The sequence below is a fragment of the Xenopus laevis genome, chromosome 5L (genome assembly GCF_017654675.1).
Source record: "Xenopus laevis strain J_2021 chromosome 5L, Xenopus_laevis_v10.1, whole genome shotgun sequence".
In the NCBI taxonomy this organism is placed as follows: domain Eukaryota; kingdom Metazoa; phylum Chordata; class Amphibia; order Anura; family Pipidae; genus Xenopus; species Xenopus laevis.
In genome coordinates this window covers 32,527,687-32,546,845 of record NC_054379.1, presented here as the reverse complement: position 1 = coordinate 32,546,845, position 19,159 = coordinate 32,527,687, and the positions used below count along the sequence as shown (strand labels likewise).

Genomic DNA, 19,159 nt, shown 5'->3' with positions numbered 1-19,159 from the left:
GTATATACTCGAGTATAAGCCGATCCGAGTATAAGCCGAGGTACCTAATTTTACCTACGAAAACTGGGAAAACTTATTGACTCTAGTATAAGCCTAGACACAACTACAGCCCTGTCTCCCAGCAGCGCACCTTCCGCCAAAGAGACTCCCCCAGCGATCGACCAGACTTCTTTGCAAAGTTGATGGTGACAGAGAATTGTGCAGAGAGTGCTGTGTGTCATAAAACCATCACTGATCTTTCGTATAACCAACAGATGGCGCTGTGTGATATTGCCATCACTGTTAATCCTTTATTCAACCAACAGATGGCGCTGTGTGATATTGCAGTTACTGTTATTCTTTCATATAACCAACAGATGGCGCTGTGTGATATTGCAGTCACTGTTATTCTTTGATACAACCAACAGATGGTGCTGTGTGATATTGCAGTTACTGTTATTCTTTGATATAACCAACAGATGGCGCTGTGTGATATTGCAGTCACTGTTATTCTTTGATACAACCAACAGATGGCGCTGTGTGATATTGCAGTCACTGTTATTCTTTGATACAACCAACAGATGGCGCTGTGTGATATTGCAGTCACTGTTATTCTTTGATACAACCAACAGATGGCGCTGTGTGATATTGCAGTCACTGTTATTCTTTGATACATCCAACAGATGGCGCTGTGTGATATTGCAGTTACTGTTATTCTTTGATATAACCAACAGATGGCGCTGTGCGATATTGCAGTCACTGTTATTCTTTGATACAACCAACAGATGGCGCTGTGTGATGTTGCAGTCACTGTTATTCTTTCATAAAACCAACAGAGGGCATTGTGGGATATTGCAGTCTCTCCCCAAGTGAACTGTTGGTATAGGAATGATTAAAAGTGACTGCAATCTCGGCTACTGCCCGCTGACCCGAGTATAAGCCGAGGTAGACTTTTTCAGCACATTTTGGATGCTGAAAAACTCTACTTATACTCGAGTATACTGCCCGCTGACCCGAGTATAAGCCGAGGTAGACTTTTTCAGCACATTTTGGATGCTGAAAAACTCTACTTATACTCGAGTATATACGGTATATTACACAGCCAGTACCAGGTCCCCATTATTAGATGTACAGTGTTTTGGGAATACCTGCATATCCTTAAAGCCAAGTTCATGAAGAGTCTTTTCATCGTAATCAGTTGTCAGTTCATGACCAGATGAAATCATTCGGACTGGACCCATTAGACCACCTTTCAAAAACAAAAGTTACCAGAAGTAACACACATTTCATAGTAGCCATTTTCAGTTTTATGCATGTAAAATATTATATTTTGGCAAGAGATGGTAAGTAAATTTTAGTTACTAATTTACAAAAAGAAAAATTAAGTTTGACAGATTTTTATTTTATATTATTACATTATATATTGCATTTCTCAAATGTATGACAACTAATCATTGTATGTACTGTAGATTTCACTAAAAGTGATGTGTTCTTACCAGGGAAATCTTTCCTACTGCTTTGTCCGAACTCTTGGAGTTGTGCCTGCTGGTTCATTTGGTCCTTTTGCAAATTCTCATACCAGTGTGTTACTTCTGCCCTTAAGTCAGCCACCTGATCACTTGGGTACATTTCTATAGTCATCTGAGATTATAAATACAAAGCATTAATCGTTGACTGTTCAACATCATACCAATGCATATCCTAATAATACAGAGCATTAATCAACATCATAAGACTACAAATCCTATTTCATACTAGACTAACCTTATCAGGAAGGCCTGCTGGCTGGCACACAATTCTTAGCGGTAATGACTGCTTGTCATTTAATGCTTTCAAGTGGCTGCTAATGCCAGTGCCTTCTATTTGCCATTGCCTTAGATGATATGCAAACCTGTACCGGGAAAAGAAAAAGTAGATGTTTGCAAACGTTACAAAACCATGTATCACACACAAATAATTGAATTCATAACAAAACATCCATTTGATATACTGAAATTATTGCAGCAGTAAAATGTTCTGCTTAGCCATTCACATTGTCTGCAGCCGTAGGCTGTAACTAGTAGACTGCAAAGTGCTAGAGAGTCTGTATTTTACTCTCTTTTTATGTCATTCGCTGACTTTCTCTCTTACACTCTTCCTTTCAACGTTCCTACGCTGTCACAGCATAACAAAAATGTTATGTTTTCAGACACAGAACGTAGGAAATATAAACACACATAACGATATTATTTACAACGCAAATGACCATAAATTACATGTACTAAGCACCAGTGATACATCCCACTTTCTTAATTCCTGAACCAACAAGTGTATTTTTTTTTAGTTGTAATATTGGTGTGTAGGAAGCCATCTCAGGCCATTTTAGCTGGGCATGTGCAGAAAGAGCCAGCACTTCATGATGGAACTGCTTTCAGACAGGTTATTGTTTCTCCTACGCAATGTGACTGAAGGAGTCAAGTGGGACTTGGATTTTTATCATTGAGTGCTGGTCTCATATCTACCAGGGAGTTGTCATCTTGTTACCTGCCCATTGTTCAGTTGATAGGCTGCTGGGGAAGGGGTTAATATCACTCCAACTTGCAGTGTAACAGTAAAGAGTGACTGAAGTTTATCAGAGCACAAGTCACATGATTCAGGACACCTGGGAAACGGACATGCCTAGCCCCAATTCAGATTTCAAAATTAAATATAAAAAATTCTATTTGCTCTTTTGAAAAGCAGATTTCAGTGCAGAAGTCTGCTGGAGCAGCATTATTAACGATGAGGAGTTTGGGAAAAACCAATATTGCCCCATTAGGATTATGCAGGATTTTGTCATTTAACCCCTGCTGGAGAGCCTTAGAAAGGGTAAGCCAATTTCGGCCACTTCTCCACACAGCACAGAAAAGCTGCAGTTATTAATGTCATCAATCCAGAACAGAGAGATTGGAAAGATATCATCCAGCTAAGCTGTAACAAGCCCACCAAGTCAGACTGCACTGAGCTCCCTTCTAATTTTTTTTTCTTGTAAACTTTGTGTTTGCTGGCTTGGTGCAGTAGAGCTGGCCGATTAAAAAGCAGCCCTGCCTCTGTTTGGGCAGATTTACAGCACAAAGGAACAGAAATTAGTCATTCTGTGGTCTTTGCACTTCTGTTTTGTTGTGGGTAGAGGTCGTTTACTACACATAGATAAGAGCTCAGGAAGAACTAAGGCTGACGTGGGTAGACAAGACTGTTGTGGACATCTCAGAAAAACCTCTGACACGTGAAATCCCTGCATTATTGAAAGAACTTCACTATCTTTCTGAATAGGAAATACAATGGCCATAACTCTGTTAAGGGATCATTTAGGAATGAGAAATACAGCAATACAGGATGAACCCCTTAGTAGTACATTTCCTCATCAAAATTGACTGCATGTTAGGTTAGATGCCAGCGTGCAATCTGTTTAAGTGCGAGCTTTCCAAACTGTGGAACTCGGTGCCCTAATGGTGCTCAAGGATGTGTGTGGATTTGAAGTGCATGCTGATTTAATGTTCTTGGTGTGTATGATCTGTGTTTGTCAAAACTGTCAAAGGGGGGTTTGGTTATGGCAACCTGCCACAAATCATGCTACACTAATACTTTTAGTAGAAAAGACATCATATAAAGGTTGAGTTGTAGACAGTTTTCCTTTTAAATCCTATAAATTAAGATGGAACATTTTATATAACGGCTAAAATAACCCCACAGGGAACTTTTTAAGGTAGAATTGTAAATACTAAATATCATTTAATAAATGTTTAGTACCTTCGTCTGAATGCTTCAAGGTGGGTCTTTAGCATTAAAAGTCCCCTTTCAATTATAGTGAGACTCGACTGAGAATCCTGCTCAAGGTTACTGGAAGCGATCATAAGGCTCTCCATACATTTACTAATAAATTCATGCTCCTTCTCTAATCCCATTTTTCCTGAAATATGGAGAAAACCATCCATGATTATACAATAAAAAGTTCATATAAATTTTGGCAGACACAAAATGCAAAACACCCAATTGCAAACTGGTGTGGCATTAAAGGGGATGAAAAGTCAAAAAAATAAAATCCCATTTTTACTTTCTTTGATGAAAAAGAAATCTCTCTCCAATATACTTTAAAGGGTAACTGAAGACTAAAATAGAATAATGGTAGAAATGCTGTATTTTGTATACTAAACATAAACATGAACTTCATGAACTGCACCAGAAGCCTAATAAAGCAAATCAATTATGCTTTCAAAGTTGGCCGCAGGGGGTCATCATCTTGTAACTATGTAAAACATCTTTGCAAGACCAAGACCATACACATGCTCTGTGTGGTCTGGGCTTCAGTTGGGAGGTAAACTTAGGGATTGTCATAAATGATCAAAATAGCACAAGTCGAATAATATCGGGCAAAAGCGGATATAGCAAGACTGATTAATAATCAGAATATGCAGACTGCACTGGGTCTGCGGGTACAAATCTATACATGGTTGCTGGCTGCTCTACAGGGAAACAAACAAAGCTGCTTAAGTTCAGGGAAGTTTGACAGCATGATAGTTTCCCTGCAGAGCAGTTAGGGACCATCTGAAGTTTCCTATCTGCAGCAGTCAGTGCAAGTAAAACGAAGGGGGAATGTGAGGTTTCTTTTAAAAACAATAGACATTTTCTGAGGAGAACAAAACCCTAAAACTGAATATGGCTAAAAATGCTATATTTTATATAATGCACCGGCCTAACGTTTCAGCTTGTCAATAGCAGCAATGATCCAAGACTTCAAACTTGTCACAGAGGGTCACCATCTTGGAAAGTGTCAGTGGGTTCTGACCAGCTGTTAATAAGCTAACCTTAGGGGTTGTAGCAAATTATCAAGCAGAAAATTAGATTGGCTTGTAATATAAACGGATGCTACAGGGCTGATTATTAAATTATGATGCTAGTTGCACTGGTTTCTGAGCTGCTATGTAGTAATTATCTTTATTAATGACTAATCGCCTTAAATTGTTACATTTGTATTCTATGTGTACTGTATATTGGGAGTCGTCCCTAAGCTCAGTAAGTGACAGCAGCACAGAGCATGTGCAGTGAATCAGCAGAAAAGAAGATGGGGAGCTACTAGGGCATCTTTGGAGACAGATCTTTATTGCTAAAGGGCTGTGGTTGCCTTTGGGCTGGTACAGAAGCCCAAAACATAGTGTACAACATTTCTAACCTACTTCTTTAGTTAAAATTTAGCTCTACTTTAAGTGATGAATGTTTTCGGATACTTTGTAGAGGCTTATGATTTTTATTGTGAACAGACAACTTACCGTTAATGTAATATGAGTTGATATACTGGATTGCTGCGCGACTGACATCTCCAGAATGCGCCCTTAAAGCAATGCCCCAAAACTGATCCATGCCACACAGCTGTAAGAAAATATAATTTGTTACATAATAGGATCCTCGGAGCTTTACAATCATTTTTTTTTTTTTTTTTGTTTAAATAAACTTTTACCTCAGAATTTGATCCACCATCGTAAGCACTAGTTGCAAGGCGAGCAAAATTGCACAAATGCTGGAAAAGGTTTAAACCGGTCATACTAATGATTTCGGGTTTTAACTGAGGCATCTAAAGACGAAAGGATAAACGCATAAGCAGAAATGTTGACAGAAATGTTTAAAGCACAAATTAATTGAAGTCATTACCTTCTCTAAAAAAAGATGCTTGTATGTCTCCATTCCCATGGCATGCTGATCTTTGCTACGGACCTGGTTTAAAAACCAGTGAAGAGCATCATCATAGCACTCTGTGTCTTCCACAAGGCAATGCCAAAGAATGTCTACCTGTTCTAAACTTAGCCCTAAAAAAGAAATGGAAGAGAGTGTGAATTTAAGAAACACATCATTAACAAATGGTTCTGTTTAGCGCAGGGAAAATCTATGGCTGCCAAAATGTTGCACAAATAACTCCCACGGCATCGATGAATTACGTAAGCAAACCGGTATTTTTAAAAGCTGCTGTGGCACCAGATTTACTATTTGTTCAAACTCCCCCATAGCTCATAATAACAAGGTTGCAAATACATGAAAATATTACTGTATCAGCCACAATCCCATGAAATTCTAGAACAGGAAATAAGTGTTCTTCCCAAAGCTAAACCAAACTAGCTCTAAAGTCAGGCTTCCTTTAGAATCAAAAAACAGTAGACATTTTCAAATTAAAGGAGAACTAAACCCTAAAAATACATATCTGTCATGTAACACAATGGCCTATGTAATATCCTGTTAAATATTTTTGAAAAACATTTTCTTGTAGATGTGGAAAACTTTTTCTTTCTTTTTGTCTTTTTCTTTGTACCCCCCCCCTTCTTTATCTTCTGTACCCCTGATACTTTTTTTTTTTTTTGATATTGAAAACTTAATAAAAAGAGATTTAACATGAAATGAAAAAAAAATAAAAATTCTATATTTTATATAGGGAACTTCTTGCACCAGCCTAGTTTCAGCTTCTCAATAGCAGCAATGATCCAGGACTTCAAACTTGTTGCGGGGGGTCACCATCTTGGAAAGTGTCTGCGACACTCACATGCTCAGTGGGCTCTGAGCAGCTGTTGAGAAGCTAAGCTAAGGGTTTGTAGCAAATTATCAAGCAGACACTATCTTAACTGGTCCCCTCAAAAACTTCTCTGCGCTCTACTAGTGGGGTGGGGAAATATAGCTTGGAAAATTGGCGTAATTATAGAGCAGGGATCCCCAACCGTTTTCACCCATGAGCAACATTCAGATGTAAAAAGAGTTGGGGAGCAACACAAGCATGAAAATGATTACTGGATGGAGCCAAATATGGGCTGTGGTTGGCTATTGGTAGCCCCTTTGTGGACTAACAGCCTACAGGAGGCTCTGTTTAGTAGTACATGTGTTTTTTATGCAATAAAAACTTGCCTCCAAGTCAGGAATTAAAAGAAAACACCTACACAGCAACATCCAAAGGTTTGGGGAGCAACATTTTGCTCACGAGCTACTGGTTGGGGATCACTGCTATAGAGGAAGCAGACCCAGAGATTGTGGGGATCCCAGGGAAAAGGGGGCCTGCTTCCTCTATAGCTTTCAAATCCCCCTGCTTGCCACTCTTTTTCTTCTTCTAATTGATGCACTCCCGCCTTGCAGCGAGGGAGGTGCGTTTGTCAGGCAGACAGGAGCAGCTGTGCGCGCCTGTCTCTACGAAAGTCTTTCTTGTGAGGGGCCCAACACAATCTTGTTACGCCTCTGCTATTTTCAACAGACCAGTCATAAAATACAATTGAAAACAGTCCGTCTGTGAAAAAGGCACAGAGAGTGGGTAAAATACTGTGTGCATATATTATAAATGAGGTAATGGGAAATATCACTGGAGTATTCCGAATACATACTGAAATGATCTGGCGATCCCAGTGTGGAAAAAACACAAGTTAAAAACTGCAGACGAACTTGAACTTCAGCACTGTGGCTGTACCTGCAAAAGAAACAATCATACAAATCAAACACCATCACTGAACAGCAATACTAATAAAGCTGATAAAATAAGTATAGTACCGAACACCCCCTGAAAGGAATTTGATTTTTGATATTCATCTGTGCCAGTCACTTTAGTTCGGAGTTAACTACCCACAGTAGGCTGCAAATGGGTTATGGCCTTTTACAATGTTATATACTTTTACCTGTTGTGATAATGTTTGAACAAACCAAGGGCAATCTACAACTCCCAGAGACCTCTGGAAACCTTGGTGCGAAGATGAAAACTATCCTTATTAAACACATACTGCCCACAGTAGTCTGAGATTCCATCTGGAATCCAATGTTTAGCTCATTGTCACGAAGAAACAACACATAGTAAAATAAACATTCAGAGGTATCTAGAAAATCATTAGCGCAGCTGCTTTTTTGTTTCTATTTCCACAAAATATACATACAGAGCATGCTTGTGCTGTCCATCTCTGATAGACTGAATGTAGTGTACTAGGTTATCAAAAAAGAGTTTCATCATGTTCAGTTCCTTCTCTGCCCACCTAAAACAGAATGATTGGACAATTACATTTCCATCATAACACATGCAAGTATTATTATTACTACATATTTATAAAGTACCAATATATTCCACAGTACTGTACACTAAATGGGTGTATACACTGATAAACAATACATAAATAAATTGATATAAGAGGAAAAGGGGGCCCTGCAAGTAACAATTTAACATATTCATTGCTTTGTATATGTTGACCTAGTCAACACAAGAGCACTCTCAAAAATGAAGTCAAAACTTCAAACTATTGAGACTCATTGCCACGTGAATGACCATCGAGACATGAGAAAATAAATGAGAGACAATTGAAGCACAGCAAATTACTTAAATAATATTTTACAGACATCTCCAAATGGTTCTAAATTATGTAGTAGTTTTGCATGAAATGAACTGCTATCATAAGGAATTTGGGATTCCATTTTATATCAATGTGACTATACATTTCTATAAAACACCTGGAGCATTTACTGAAGAATGTAAAAAAAATGAAAGTATTCACTATTTTTAGAATGTTATATTTTGCACACATTAAAGGCAAAATTAAAATACAACATACATTGTTATCCAGTGGGTATCATAACTACTTCCAAACTGTTGAAAGGTTCCAAATAACTTGGGAAGAAGTCGGAGGGATACAACAACAGATCTGAGGGGGGAAAAAAAATAATCAGTACAACACAGCATGAGCATGGAAACAAGACCTTCCACGTTGAATCTACTGAACAGGTCTACACTTGCTCAGATGTTTGTTTTAATTATTAAGACCGACAGACCAGTACATGGTGACTATTGATTAAATGCTATGGGTTATTGGATATCATTATATCATTCAGTATCTCACATTTTAGAAAAGTATAGCTGGTGACTAAATAATGGGACAGGTTCATGTAATCAATTTGTATACACTGGTTTAAAGGTTCTTGCTTTCGAAATATTCTTCTTCAAAATATTGCTTTCAAAAGTTTCCAATATTCAGACCCTCTGAGACTTCTAGTACTGCTCCCCTCTACAAGGGGAATTAAATACTGGAGGGCATAACGAAAACAGGATTTTTTGATAGTCATTGTTAAATCTGTTTCTCTGTATAAGGGGGACACAGGGAACGGATGGGGTTAAGCACCACCCTCTAGGAGGCAGGACACTTAGAATTAATGAATGGGGCATGCCAGGTGCTCTGGCTTAACCCCACACTAAACCAATCACATAAGTTTGTACCAAAGAGACTGCTGAAATAAAATAAAACATGTAACTTGCAGAACTGGTAAACCAGGAAAACCTTTTCCTTGCAGACCAACATGGTCAACTCATTATAGGGAAGGAAGCCCTGTGTCCCCCTTATCGACTACAGAGAAACAGATTTAACGGTGAGCATCAAAAAATCCTGTTTTCTCGTAAGTCTCAAAGGGGACACGGGGAATGAACGGGGGACTTAAAGCAGCCAAAGTACAGCAGGGTGGGAGCAAGAATTATGACACGTTACTGCACAACTGTGTGCAAGACCTTACAGTCGAAAGAGGCCTCAGCCGAAGAGAATTTCATGAATGTATGGACTGAAGACCAGGGATCCAAGGATGCCGCATTGCACCACAACCAGGAGGCTCCTACCGATCTCATAGAGTGAGCTTGAATAGCCTCTGGTGGTGACTTTCCTTTGGATATGTAGGCTTGCCTGATGGTCTCCTTTAGCGATTGTGCAATCGAAGCTTCAGAGGCCGGCATGCCTCGCCTATCCTCAGTAGGTAGCAGGACCAGAGACTGAGAATGCCTGAAGAGTTTGGAACATTCCAGGTACCAACGAAGTACTCTGACCACATCCAGGTTGTGCAGTCTTCGTTCTTTATTGTTCTTGGGCTCTGGACACAGTGGTGGCACCAGAATCTCTTGATTTATGTGAAAAGATGATACCACCTTCAGAAGAAATGATGGAACTGTGCGCAGCACTGCTTAGTCCCTGTGGAAAACTAGGAATGGGGGGTTGCGGGATAAGGCGCTAAGTTCCTATACACGTCTGGCTGATGAAATTGCCACTAGAAACGCTACCTTCCGAGTTAGCCATTAATTGTCCCTAAGGGCTCGAAGGGAGTGTCCAGAAGAGCTACCAGAATGATGTTTAAATCCCATCCTGGGGTTGGTGGATGAAATGTAGGAGCAACATGTGCCATGCCCTGTAGGAAAGTGCGGACAGGGTCCTCCATGGCTAGACGTGACTGAAGCAGTACCGACAGTGCTGATACCTGAACCTTCGCTAAGCTCACTGAAGAAAGGATAGTACCCTAGGAATGTTGCATTCCAGGAGGTAAGGGTGGTTGGGTATGTCTCTCTGCACCAATTCCAGTAACTGCGCCAGACTCTGTTATACGCTTTAGATGATGTAAGCTTCCGTGACTTTAACATCGTCGTGATGAAATCCTCCGATATCCTCTTTCACCTCCAGATGCCTGCCTCAACAGCCATCCCATCAAAGCGAAGAGGCCTGGGTTGTGGTGGGCTATGGGACCCTGACACAGAAGATCGTCTCTAGGAGCTAGTCGAATTGGTTGTGCTATGGACATCTTTTGAAGATCCGAGAACCATGTTCTCCTGGGCCAATAGGGTGCTATCATGATTACCGTGATATGGGATAGCCTGATCTTCTTTAGAACCCGATTCAACATTTGGAGTGGCAGGAAGACGTAGGTGAGGTCAAACTGCCAACACTGTGTCATGGCATCCCCTCCTACACGAACGGGCGATGAAGGTTGTCAGTTTGCGATTGGTTCTGGATGTAGCCAGTAGTTCCAGAATGTTTATTGATAGTTTGGACTCCCCTGGAGACCATAGACCCTGTACAGACAGATTGTTCCACGTTGCGCCCCAACCTTGTAGACTTGCGTCAGTCATTATCACTGTCCTATTCGGCATCACCCAGGATTGACCTGCAGATAGAATGTTCGGCCTGAGCCACCAGAGAATAGACTCCTTTGTCGAGGGTAGTAGTGTCATTCTCTGCGATAGGGGTGCTCCCTTCCATCCAGCTAGAATGTTGGCTTGGAGTGGGCGTAGATGTATCTGCGCAAATGGTACCGTCTCGATGGAGGACACCATCAATTACCAGTACTTTCATTGCCAGGTGAATTGTGGGTCTGTGGGTGTGCAAGCAAGAAGTTGTAAATTGACCAGATTGGCCTCGAAAATTTTTTCCTCGTCTGGATGATGTATAGGATCTGTTTTTTGATTTAGAAAGAAATTAGCTTTTTCCCGTTGTGGCCTGGGAGATAATGTTTTCAAGTTCTTCCCCAAACAGACGTTGTTCCTTAAAGGGGAGCGAAGTTAAGGACTTCTTTGAACTAGTGTCAGCTGTCCAATTCTTCAGCCATAAAGTTCGACAAGCTGCTATAGATAGTGCTTGTCCCTCCTCACCGACCAGACCATCTGCCTTTCCCTGTACGGGTTGCAGGGATGTCTGAGTTAGTCGATGTAGCCTAATGGCTAGAGTATGACTCTGGTGGGATGTCCCACGAAGGAGGTGTATCTAAGGGAGGCTGGTAACCCTGCAACTGATAACACCCCATATGTCGGTTCAGTCTGACAAAAATCCTCTGAGCAGATGAAGATCCATCCTATGAAGCAGGACACTTAAAAACTGATGTGATTGGTTTAGTGTGGGGTTAAGCCAGAGCACCTGGCACTCCCCCTTCATAAATTCTAAGTGTCCTGTCTCCTATCGGGTTGAGCTTAACCCCATTCATTCCCTGTGCCCCCCTTGAGACAACAGAGGAATACAAGGCAATATCAACATGGGTATATTTCACAAGAAATCTGTATTCCCCTATTGTATGGGCCACCTGTAGGTCCTTAAACGGAGCTTGGCCATGGCTGAAGGAACAATAAATACATTTTAAAAAAAGTTAAAAAAAAAACTTTATGATGCGGAATCATGCAAAGTCCAGGAAAAAATATGGTAGGTTATGCAGTCAAGGATCTGTAGCTTACTTAGATCCCAGTCTGGCTGCTGGAGACCCCTGGGATTGATTGGTAATTGAGTCATAATGGCTGCAGCAGGCGTAAGATGTATTTTGTATGTATTAAAAAAAAGCTGTGGCCAACACAATTTTTTTTGCACTTTTTGTTTGTTTTGTTTGTGTTTTATTAAAACAGCTTTTCCAATCTATTTGTTTTTTTCCTTCCTCCCCATTTTATTTATTTATTTGGTTCTTTAGCTGCCATAGTTTTATATACAACCAGTCTAAAAACAACTGCTCTGCTCCCTCTATTCAGGATACAGCATAAAGAGTCATCATTCTCAGTTTTGTAAAACAGAATTACTAACATCAGTACAAGGTCAGTATTTATGTAATACACTTTCCCCAAGTTAATATACAAAGCAGCCTCTAGCAGGAGGCTGCAACAGAAATCAGCAGCAATGACTTCTAATATTGTATTCTCTCTCTCTTCTCAGACTATTCGTTGCTGCTGCTATGATACATAGAAACAAAGTATTAGTCTGTTCACAAATCACACATCACCATAGGTGACATATATGCTAGAAATATGATATTAATACAATTATAAAATAATAAATTGCTATGATATTACAAATAACATTCAATCTGCAACAGCAAAACTACCAATAAAAAAATAAAATGACCTGTTATTAGCAAGGTTTTCCAAGCAGCCTTCAATGAACCGCATTCTGATCTGCCTGTCCGTAAACCAGCAAACCAGAGAACAGAGCAGCTTCTCAGCTTCGTTTATTAAGCCTTCAGAGAGGTGAATCTGCAAAAGAAAGCCATTGTTGGTTACGAGCTCCGAGTTCCTTTATTATTTTATTTCTTTCGCTGTTAGGTACCTACAAGTGTTTGATTTCACCATATATTATGCATATTAACTGATTATATTCATCCCTGTAGGTGTGTATTCAGGGGAAAGAAGATCAAATTTGAATAAAAAATAAATAAAACAGGACTATTTCCTGTGTTAAGTGTCGGTCTCTGTCCCTATAGATACAGATCCTCAGGGATGAAGGACAGCAATCAAAATATGTGATTTAGCACATATAGGAGTAAGCCCCAATACTGACATACCGCATCATCATCTTGGACCAGATCCCACAGCAGTGTATTGCCTTTCTTACAAACATTATCCAGGTTAATATCAACCATGGCATTGCTGTTGTACTGGTGCTTGTGTACAGAAGGGCCTGGGGGGAAAAAAATAAATAGATAGTAACAAATTATGCAGCACATTAATTGAACATAATTCCTGTAAAAAAAAGAATTCATTACTCTTACCCAGAATTATTGTTATAGTGTCACCTATTGTTATAGTGTCACAATTGTAAGAGCACCTAAAAAAAAAATTAGTTGTGCAGTAAAAAAAGACACCACAAAAATATGTAGCTATGGAGTGGAAAAAGCTTTGCTAGCTTCTCTAAATTTCCAGTGAACCAAAATGGGACAGATTCGCTCATCACTATGTATATTGGTAGATTTTGGGTTGTTGCGGTTAATATTTCTTTGTACAGGTACGGTATCCGTTATCCAGAATGCTGGGGACCGGCGGTTTTCTGGATAATGGATTTTTGCGTAATTTGGATCTTCATACCTTAACTCTACTAGAAAATCATGTAAACATCAAATAAATCCAATAGGCTGGATTTATTATATCTTAGTTGGGATCAAGTACAAGTTACTGTTTTTTTATTACAGAGAAAACGGAAAACAATTTTTAAAATTTGGATTATTTCATTATAATAAAGTCTATGGGAGACGGCTATTCCGTAATTCTGTGCTTTCTGGATAACGGGTTTTTAGAGAAAGGATCCCATACCTGTATAGTATTGAGGTTTTATTCTGTAGCATGCAGAATATCTAAAAGATAATACTTAATAAATAAACATACTTAGCTATATATATTGGTGCATTTGGAGGGTTTTGTTTTTTTTCTTAAATAAAATTTTTGTTATTAGAAGAGGAGTGATTTTTTTTTGTCACTTGCGATCAGCCTTGCCTACAGCTCTTAATGGTATCGTTTTCTGTATCATTCCTGGTCATAACAATTATTACAGATCTCGGTAATCTATCCCACAACTGACAGTGACTTTAGCTTCTTTAAAGGGATACTGTCATGGGAAAAAATTTTTTTTTCAAAATGAATCAGTTAATAGTGCTGCTCCAGCAGAATTCTGCACTGAAATCCATTTCTCAAAAGAGCAAACAGATTTTTTTATATTCAATTTTGAAATCTGACACGGGGCTAGACATTTTGTCAATTTCCCAGCTGCCCCTGGTCATGTGACTTGTGCCTGCACTTCAGGAGAGTAATGCTTTTTGGCAGGCTGCTGTTTCTCCTTCTCAATGTAACTGAAGGAGTCTCAGTGGGACATGGGTTTTTACGATTGAGTGTTGTTCTTAGATCTACCAGGCAGCTGTTATCTTGTGTTAGGGAGCTGTTATCTGGTTACCTTCCCATTGTTCTTTTGTTTGGCTGCTGGGGGAAAAGGGAGGGGGTGATAATCACTCCAACTTGCAGTACAGCAGTAAAGAGTGATTGAAGTTTATCAGAGCACAAGTCACATGACATGGGGCAGCTGGGAAATTGACAAAATGTCTAGCCCCATGTCAGATTTCAAAATTGAATATAAAAAAATCTGTTTGCTCTTTTGAGAAATGGATTTCAGTGCAGAATTCTGCTGGAGCAGCACTATTAACTGATTCATTTTGAAAAAATTTTTTTTTTCCCATGACAGTATCCCTTTAATAACACTGAACTTAAACCAGGTGCTTGCTAGGTGAGAAACAAAAACATAATTTCGTCTTTCGAATGAAATAAAAGACATTGCCTTGCCTTGACTCAGATGCTCATGGTAAATAGAAGCCAGGTTGGGAAGGTGCTGCTGGAGATGAGAGGTAAGCTCTGCGTGTGAATTGATCTGTACCAGTTCCTCTTCGCAGCCAGACTCCTCACCATCAAAGTCTGCCATGTTTTTCTCTGATTTTGCACTGACTTGTGAGCTACTGCAGCTGACATCGTCTGCGCTCAACATATCGTCCCCCATGTGTCTTAAGAAGGCAGAAAAGTCAGAAAAAGACAATTAAAATACTGCCAAAAACAACACAACTATTTCAATGTATAAACTAAAAAAGGGTTCCGCTTCTTTTATCATCTAGAGATGAAATTCTTTTTAAACAATTGTAATATCCATTTACATAAGTTGAATGCAGCTACAAACATAGTTCAGGTACAATGAGAGTAGGGATGCACCGAATCCAGGATTCGGCCTTTTTCAGCAGGATTCGGATGAAATTCTTCTGCCCGGTCGAACCAAATCTGAATCCTAATTTTCCTATGCAAATTAGGGTCAGGGAGTGAAATTGTGTGACTTTTTGTCACAAAACAAGGAAGTTAAAAATGTTTTCCCCTTCCCACCCCTAATTTGCATATGGATCATGGTTAAATAGTGGATAACAGATAACATTATGTTCTACAGAGCTTATCTGCTGAGTAACCTGAGCCTTTTCTCCTTTGAATGGCTGCCCCCATTGCTACACAGCAGCTCATTTATATAAACTATAGTAGTGTTTTTGAAGCAAACACTCCAATTTTACCAGTACAGGGCAGCACTGCATAAAACACTTTTTTTGATGTTACTGTTCCTTTTAAAAACAAGAGCTTATTACATATTTAAGCCTAATGTTGTTGTAGTAAAGTCAAAGACAAATTGGCTGACTATCAAGATATTTGAGTGAAACCAGTACAATGTGTGTGTCCATGTGAATGGGTAAAATCCAAAAAAGGGCAGAGACAAACGTTCAGATTAGCGGAGATTTAGTTGCCCAGCTTCAAATCTCCTCTTCTTCGGGGTGACTAATCTCCCCGAACTGTATCCCGCCGGATAGAATGTAAATCGCCGGGCAATAGGTGTGCTTCGTTTTCCAAAGGCGTCCACAGTTGCCTCACAAGGAAACTTCGGGCAATTTCAGAAAATTAAGCGCTCCTTGTGCCACCCCGCCGGCGATTTACATTCTAGCCGGCAGGAGGCAGTTCGGGGAGATAAGTCGCACCGAAGAAGAGGAGATTTGACGCTGGGCGTCTAAATCCCCCCGAATCTGAGTGTGTCTCTGCCATAAAGGTTCAGTCCTATCAGTCAGACTACAAGGATGTGTTGCACCATGAAGTTCTAGGTCAGTAGAGGAGCCCTTTGACATAGTGGTCATCTATTGCAAGAATTTTGTTTTGTTTTAACCGACCACACTGTGGACTGACTGAAAAGTGGCCCACACCTAGTAATGATCAATCAGTTTGGCTGATTACAGAACAGAGTTAAGCTGACATCATTACGGTCAACAGAAACCAAAAACAGATCATTGGTACAGATCAACTCACTCCTATAAAAATCAGATATTAAGTACTACAAAGTAGTATGTGACTGTCATAATGTGCCCTACATGTACTAACATGTCATCTCAAACTCTCACCCAACTTCAAGAGAAGTCAATGGATGAGCTGTACTATACTGTACCAATTAGCAAAGCAGGATTCAGCAGACAATAATGATAGAAGCACTGGGGTCCTAAGAAACGTCAGCCTGAAAGAATCCTTTAGAATAAGAGTTTTGTATTGTGCCTAAAGGAGAACTATACTCCCTTAAGGCAAAAGTCCCCACTGGCCACCCTCCCTGCCTCCCCCCTGCACAGTGCTACAGCAGATAATGAGTCCCCTCTAGGAATACTGACCCGCACATGCAGAGTAAATGCAGTGGAGCTCACGGGCGTCATCTTTCGGCGCATGTTCGGGTCTTCTTCCTTCCCTTCTGCAATTTCCGTCTCGGCGCATGCGCAGTTGTAACGAACCGGGAGATTGCTCCAACAGCGAATGCACCGATACACCACTCACTTCACGAAGTATACCGAAGCAATGAAGATGGTGACCATGAGCTCTACGTGTGCGGGTCAGTATTCATAGAGGGGACACATAATCTGTTGTGCAGGGGGGAGGCAGGGTGGGGGGGCAGTGGGGACTTTTGCCTAAAGAGGGGTTTAGTTCTCTTTTAATTTATTAAAATAAACAATAATAAAAAGAGGTAAAATAGTAGCACAAGGATGATGAAGACAGCAGTATTCTAAGATAATGTGAAATTGTTCTTTTTTTTTTTTTTTTGGTTTTTAATTTTTTTTTTTTTTTTTTACAACTTTTAGGCATACTAAGCCTAGTAACCAACAAGAAATCGAAAGCCACAATGAGCAGAAGAGGACCTAAAAAGAATAGGTCGTAATAAACAATGATAAAAAATAAAAGTATCAGTTAATATGTTTTCATTGTTGGGACACTGACAATAACCAGACAGCATGCAGGCAGAACAAGATAGATAATTTAAAAAAACACAGTGGGACTTTTTACTATTGAGTGCTGTTCTTAGATCTACCAGGCAACTGTTATCTTGTGTTAGGGAGCTGCTATCTGGTTACCGTCCCATTGTTCAGTTGTTAGGCTGCTGGTGGAGTGATATCACTCCAACTTGCAGTACAGCAGTAAAGAGTGACGGAAGTTGATCAGAGCACAAGTCATATGACTGGGGCAGCTGGGAAACTGACAATATGTCTAGCCCCATGTTAGATTTCAAAATGAAACATAAAAAAATATGTTTGCTCTTTTGAGAAACAGATTTCAGTGCAGAGTGCTGAAGCAGCACTATTACTGAATTTTTTTCCCTATGACAGTATCCCTTTAAAGTTCACATTAAAATTATAAAGAGTATTTTAATGAATGCAGCTTTCTACTACTCAATATCAACCAAGTTTATTACAGAAAATGCAAGTAAATAACTTACCCTTCATGGTGGTGGTGGTGATGGTGGTGGTGATGATGATGATGGTGGTGATGATGGTGATGGTGGTGATGATGTTGAGGTCCAATAAATCGCCTGCAATTGAAGAGTTCGTTCCCAATGGCTTCTCCAAGGAAGTCACCAGATCGAGCAATGCAAGAATCAATGGAACCCTGTATATGGCCAGTGCTTATTTCTCCTGTCATATCACGCTCAGATTCTTCCGGATGTGAACAGGCATCCAAAATACGAACTGATTCAGAATTAAAGGCTAAATCTTTGCCTGACCCATTGTTTGCTGTGTTTCTCTCTCCTGGACCCTGTGACTCTCCTAAACATATGCCTGCTTGAGATTCCAGCTTTCTTTTTTGAAGTTCAACAACTCTGTTTTTTGCAGTGTTAATGGAATGCTCATCTTCCTCATCGTCTTCTTTTAGTGCTTCCATATCAACAATATCTTCAGAATGCATCTCACTGCCTGGGCTACCAGCAGACTGACTTGCATGGCTGGAATTTACTTCATTGCTTGACCCATCACTGTGCCCACTACTGCTTCCAGGCACGCTGCTTGCATCTTCTCCACTGTTGGCTGTTTCATCTGAGCTCCCTTGCATAGATTCCTTAGAAAAAGTAAGAAATAAATGCTAGAAACGACTGTTCAAAACACAAAAAATATGTATAATGTAGTGATCCCTAATGAACAGTTTGGTGCTGCTTTTATTTGCCCATGAGACAAGAAGTCTAAGGGTGTTATGTAATTAAAAGTGTGGTTCAAGTTAATGTTTAGAATGTTATAGACTAGCCAGTTCTAAGCAAATTTTCAATTGGTCTTCATTGTTTATTTGTTATTGTTTTCACACTACATGCCTTCTTCTTCTGACTCTTTCCAGCTTTCAAATGGAGGTCACTGTCCCCATCTAAAAACAAATGCTCTATAAGGCTACAAATTTATTGTTATTGCTACTTTTTATTATCAGCCTTTCTATTCAGGCCTCTCCTATTCACAACTCTTATTCAACTCAATGCATTGTTGCCAGGCTAATTTGGACCCTAGCAACCAGATAACAGAAACTGCAAACTTGAGAGTTGCTGAATAAAAAACAGGATTTTTTGATACCGTTAAATCTGTTTCTCTGTAGTCATAAGGGGGACACAGGGACCGATGGGGTTAAGCTCCACCCTCCAGGAGGCAGGACACTTGGTAACAATTAATTAAGGGGCGTGCCGTGCTTGGCTTAACCCCGCACACAGTGCTAAACACTCAGTTTGTTCCAAAAAATTTTTAACCAGTATAACTGAACTATAATGTATGACAGAATGAAAGCCAGGGATTATCCTGGACACGACCATCAGGTCAA

General features: G+C 39.9%; 1 protein-coding gene across 3 annotated transcripts in view; it reads right to left on the bottom strand.

Annotated features, from left to right (window-relative positions):
- The window catches only part of usp34.L (ubiquitin specific peptidase 34 L homeolog), a 139,206-nt gene that overhangs the window by 67,669 nt on the left and 52,378 nt on the right, over window positions 1-19,159 (bottom strand). For all 3 annotated transcript variants that reach the window (XM_018262841.2, XM_018262843.2, XM_018262844.2), the window contains exons 14-27: window positions 17,805-18,421; window positions 14,822-15,036; window positions 13,060-13,175; window positions 12,624-12,751; window positions 8,553-8,642; window positions 7,887-7,982; window positions 7,347-7,429; window positions 5,644-5,798; window positions 5,453-5,566; window positions 5,265-5,364; window positions 3,748-3,907; window positions 1,744-1,870; window positions 1,476-1,620; window positions 1,128-1,228 (exon numbers count right to left, since the gene is read on the bottom strand). In XM_018262841.2, the coding sequence (XP_018118330.1) occupies window positions 1,128-1,228; window positions 1,476-1,620; window positions 1,744-1,870; window positions 3,748-3,907; window positions 5,265-5,364; window positions 5,453-5,566; window positions 5,644-5,798; window positions 7,347-7,429; window positions 7,887-7,982; window positions 8,553-8,642; window positions 12,624-12,751; window positions 13,060-13,175; window positions 14,822-15,036; window positions 17,805-18,421 (2,247 nt within the window). The remainder of the gene's footprint in view (window positions 1-1,127; window positions 1,229-1,475; window positions 1,621-1,743; window positions 1,871-3,747; window positions 3,908-5,264; window positions 5,365-5,452; window positions 5,567-5,643; window positions 5,799-7,346; window positions 7,430-7,886; window positions 7,983-8,552; window positions 8,643-12,623; window positions 12,752-13,059; window positions 13,176-14,821; window positions 15,037-17,804; window positions 18,422-19,159) is intronic.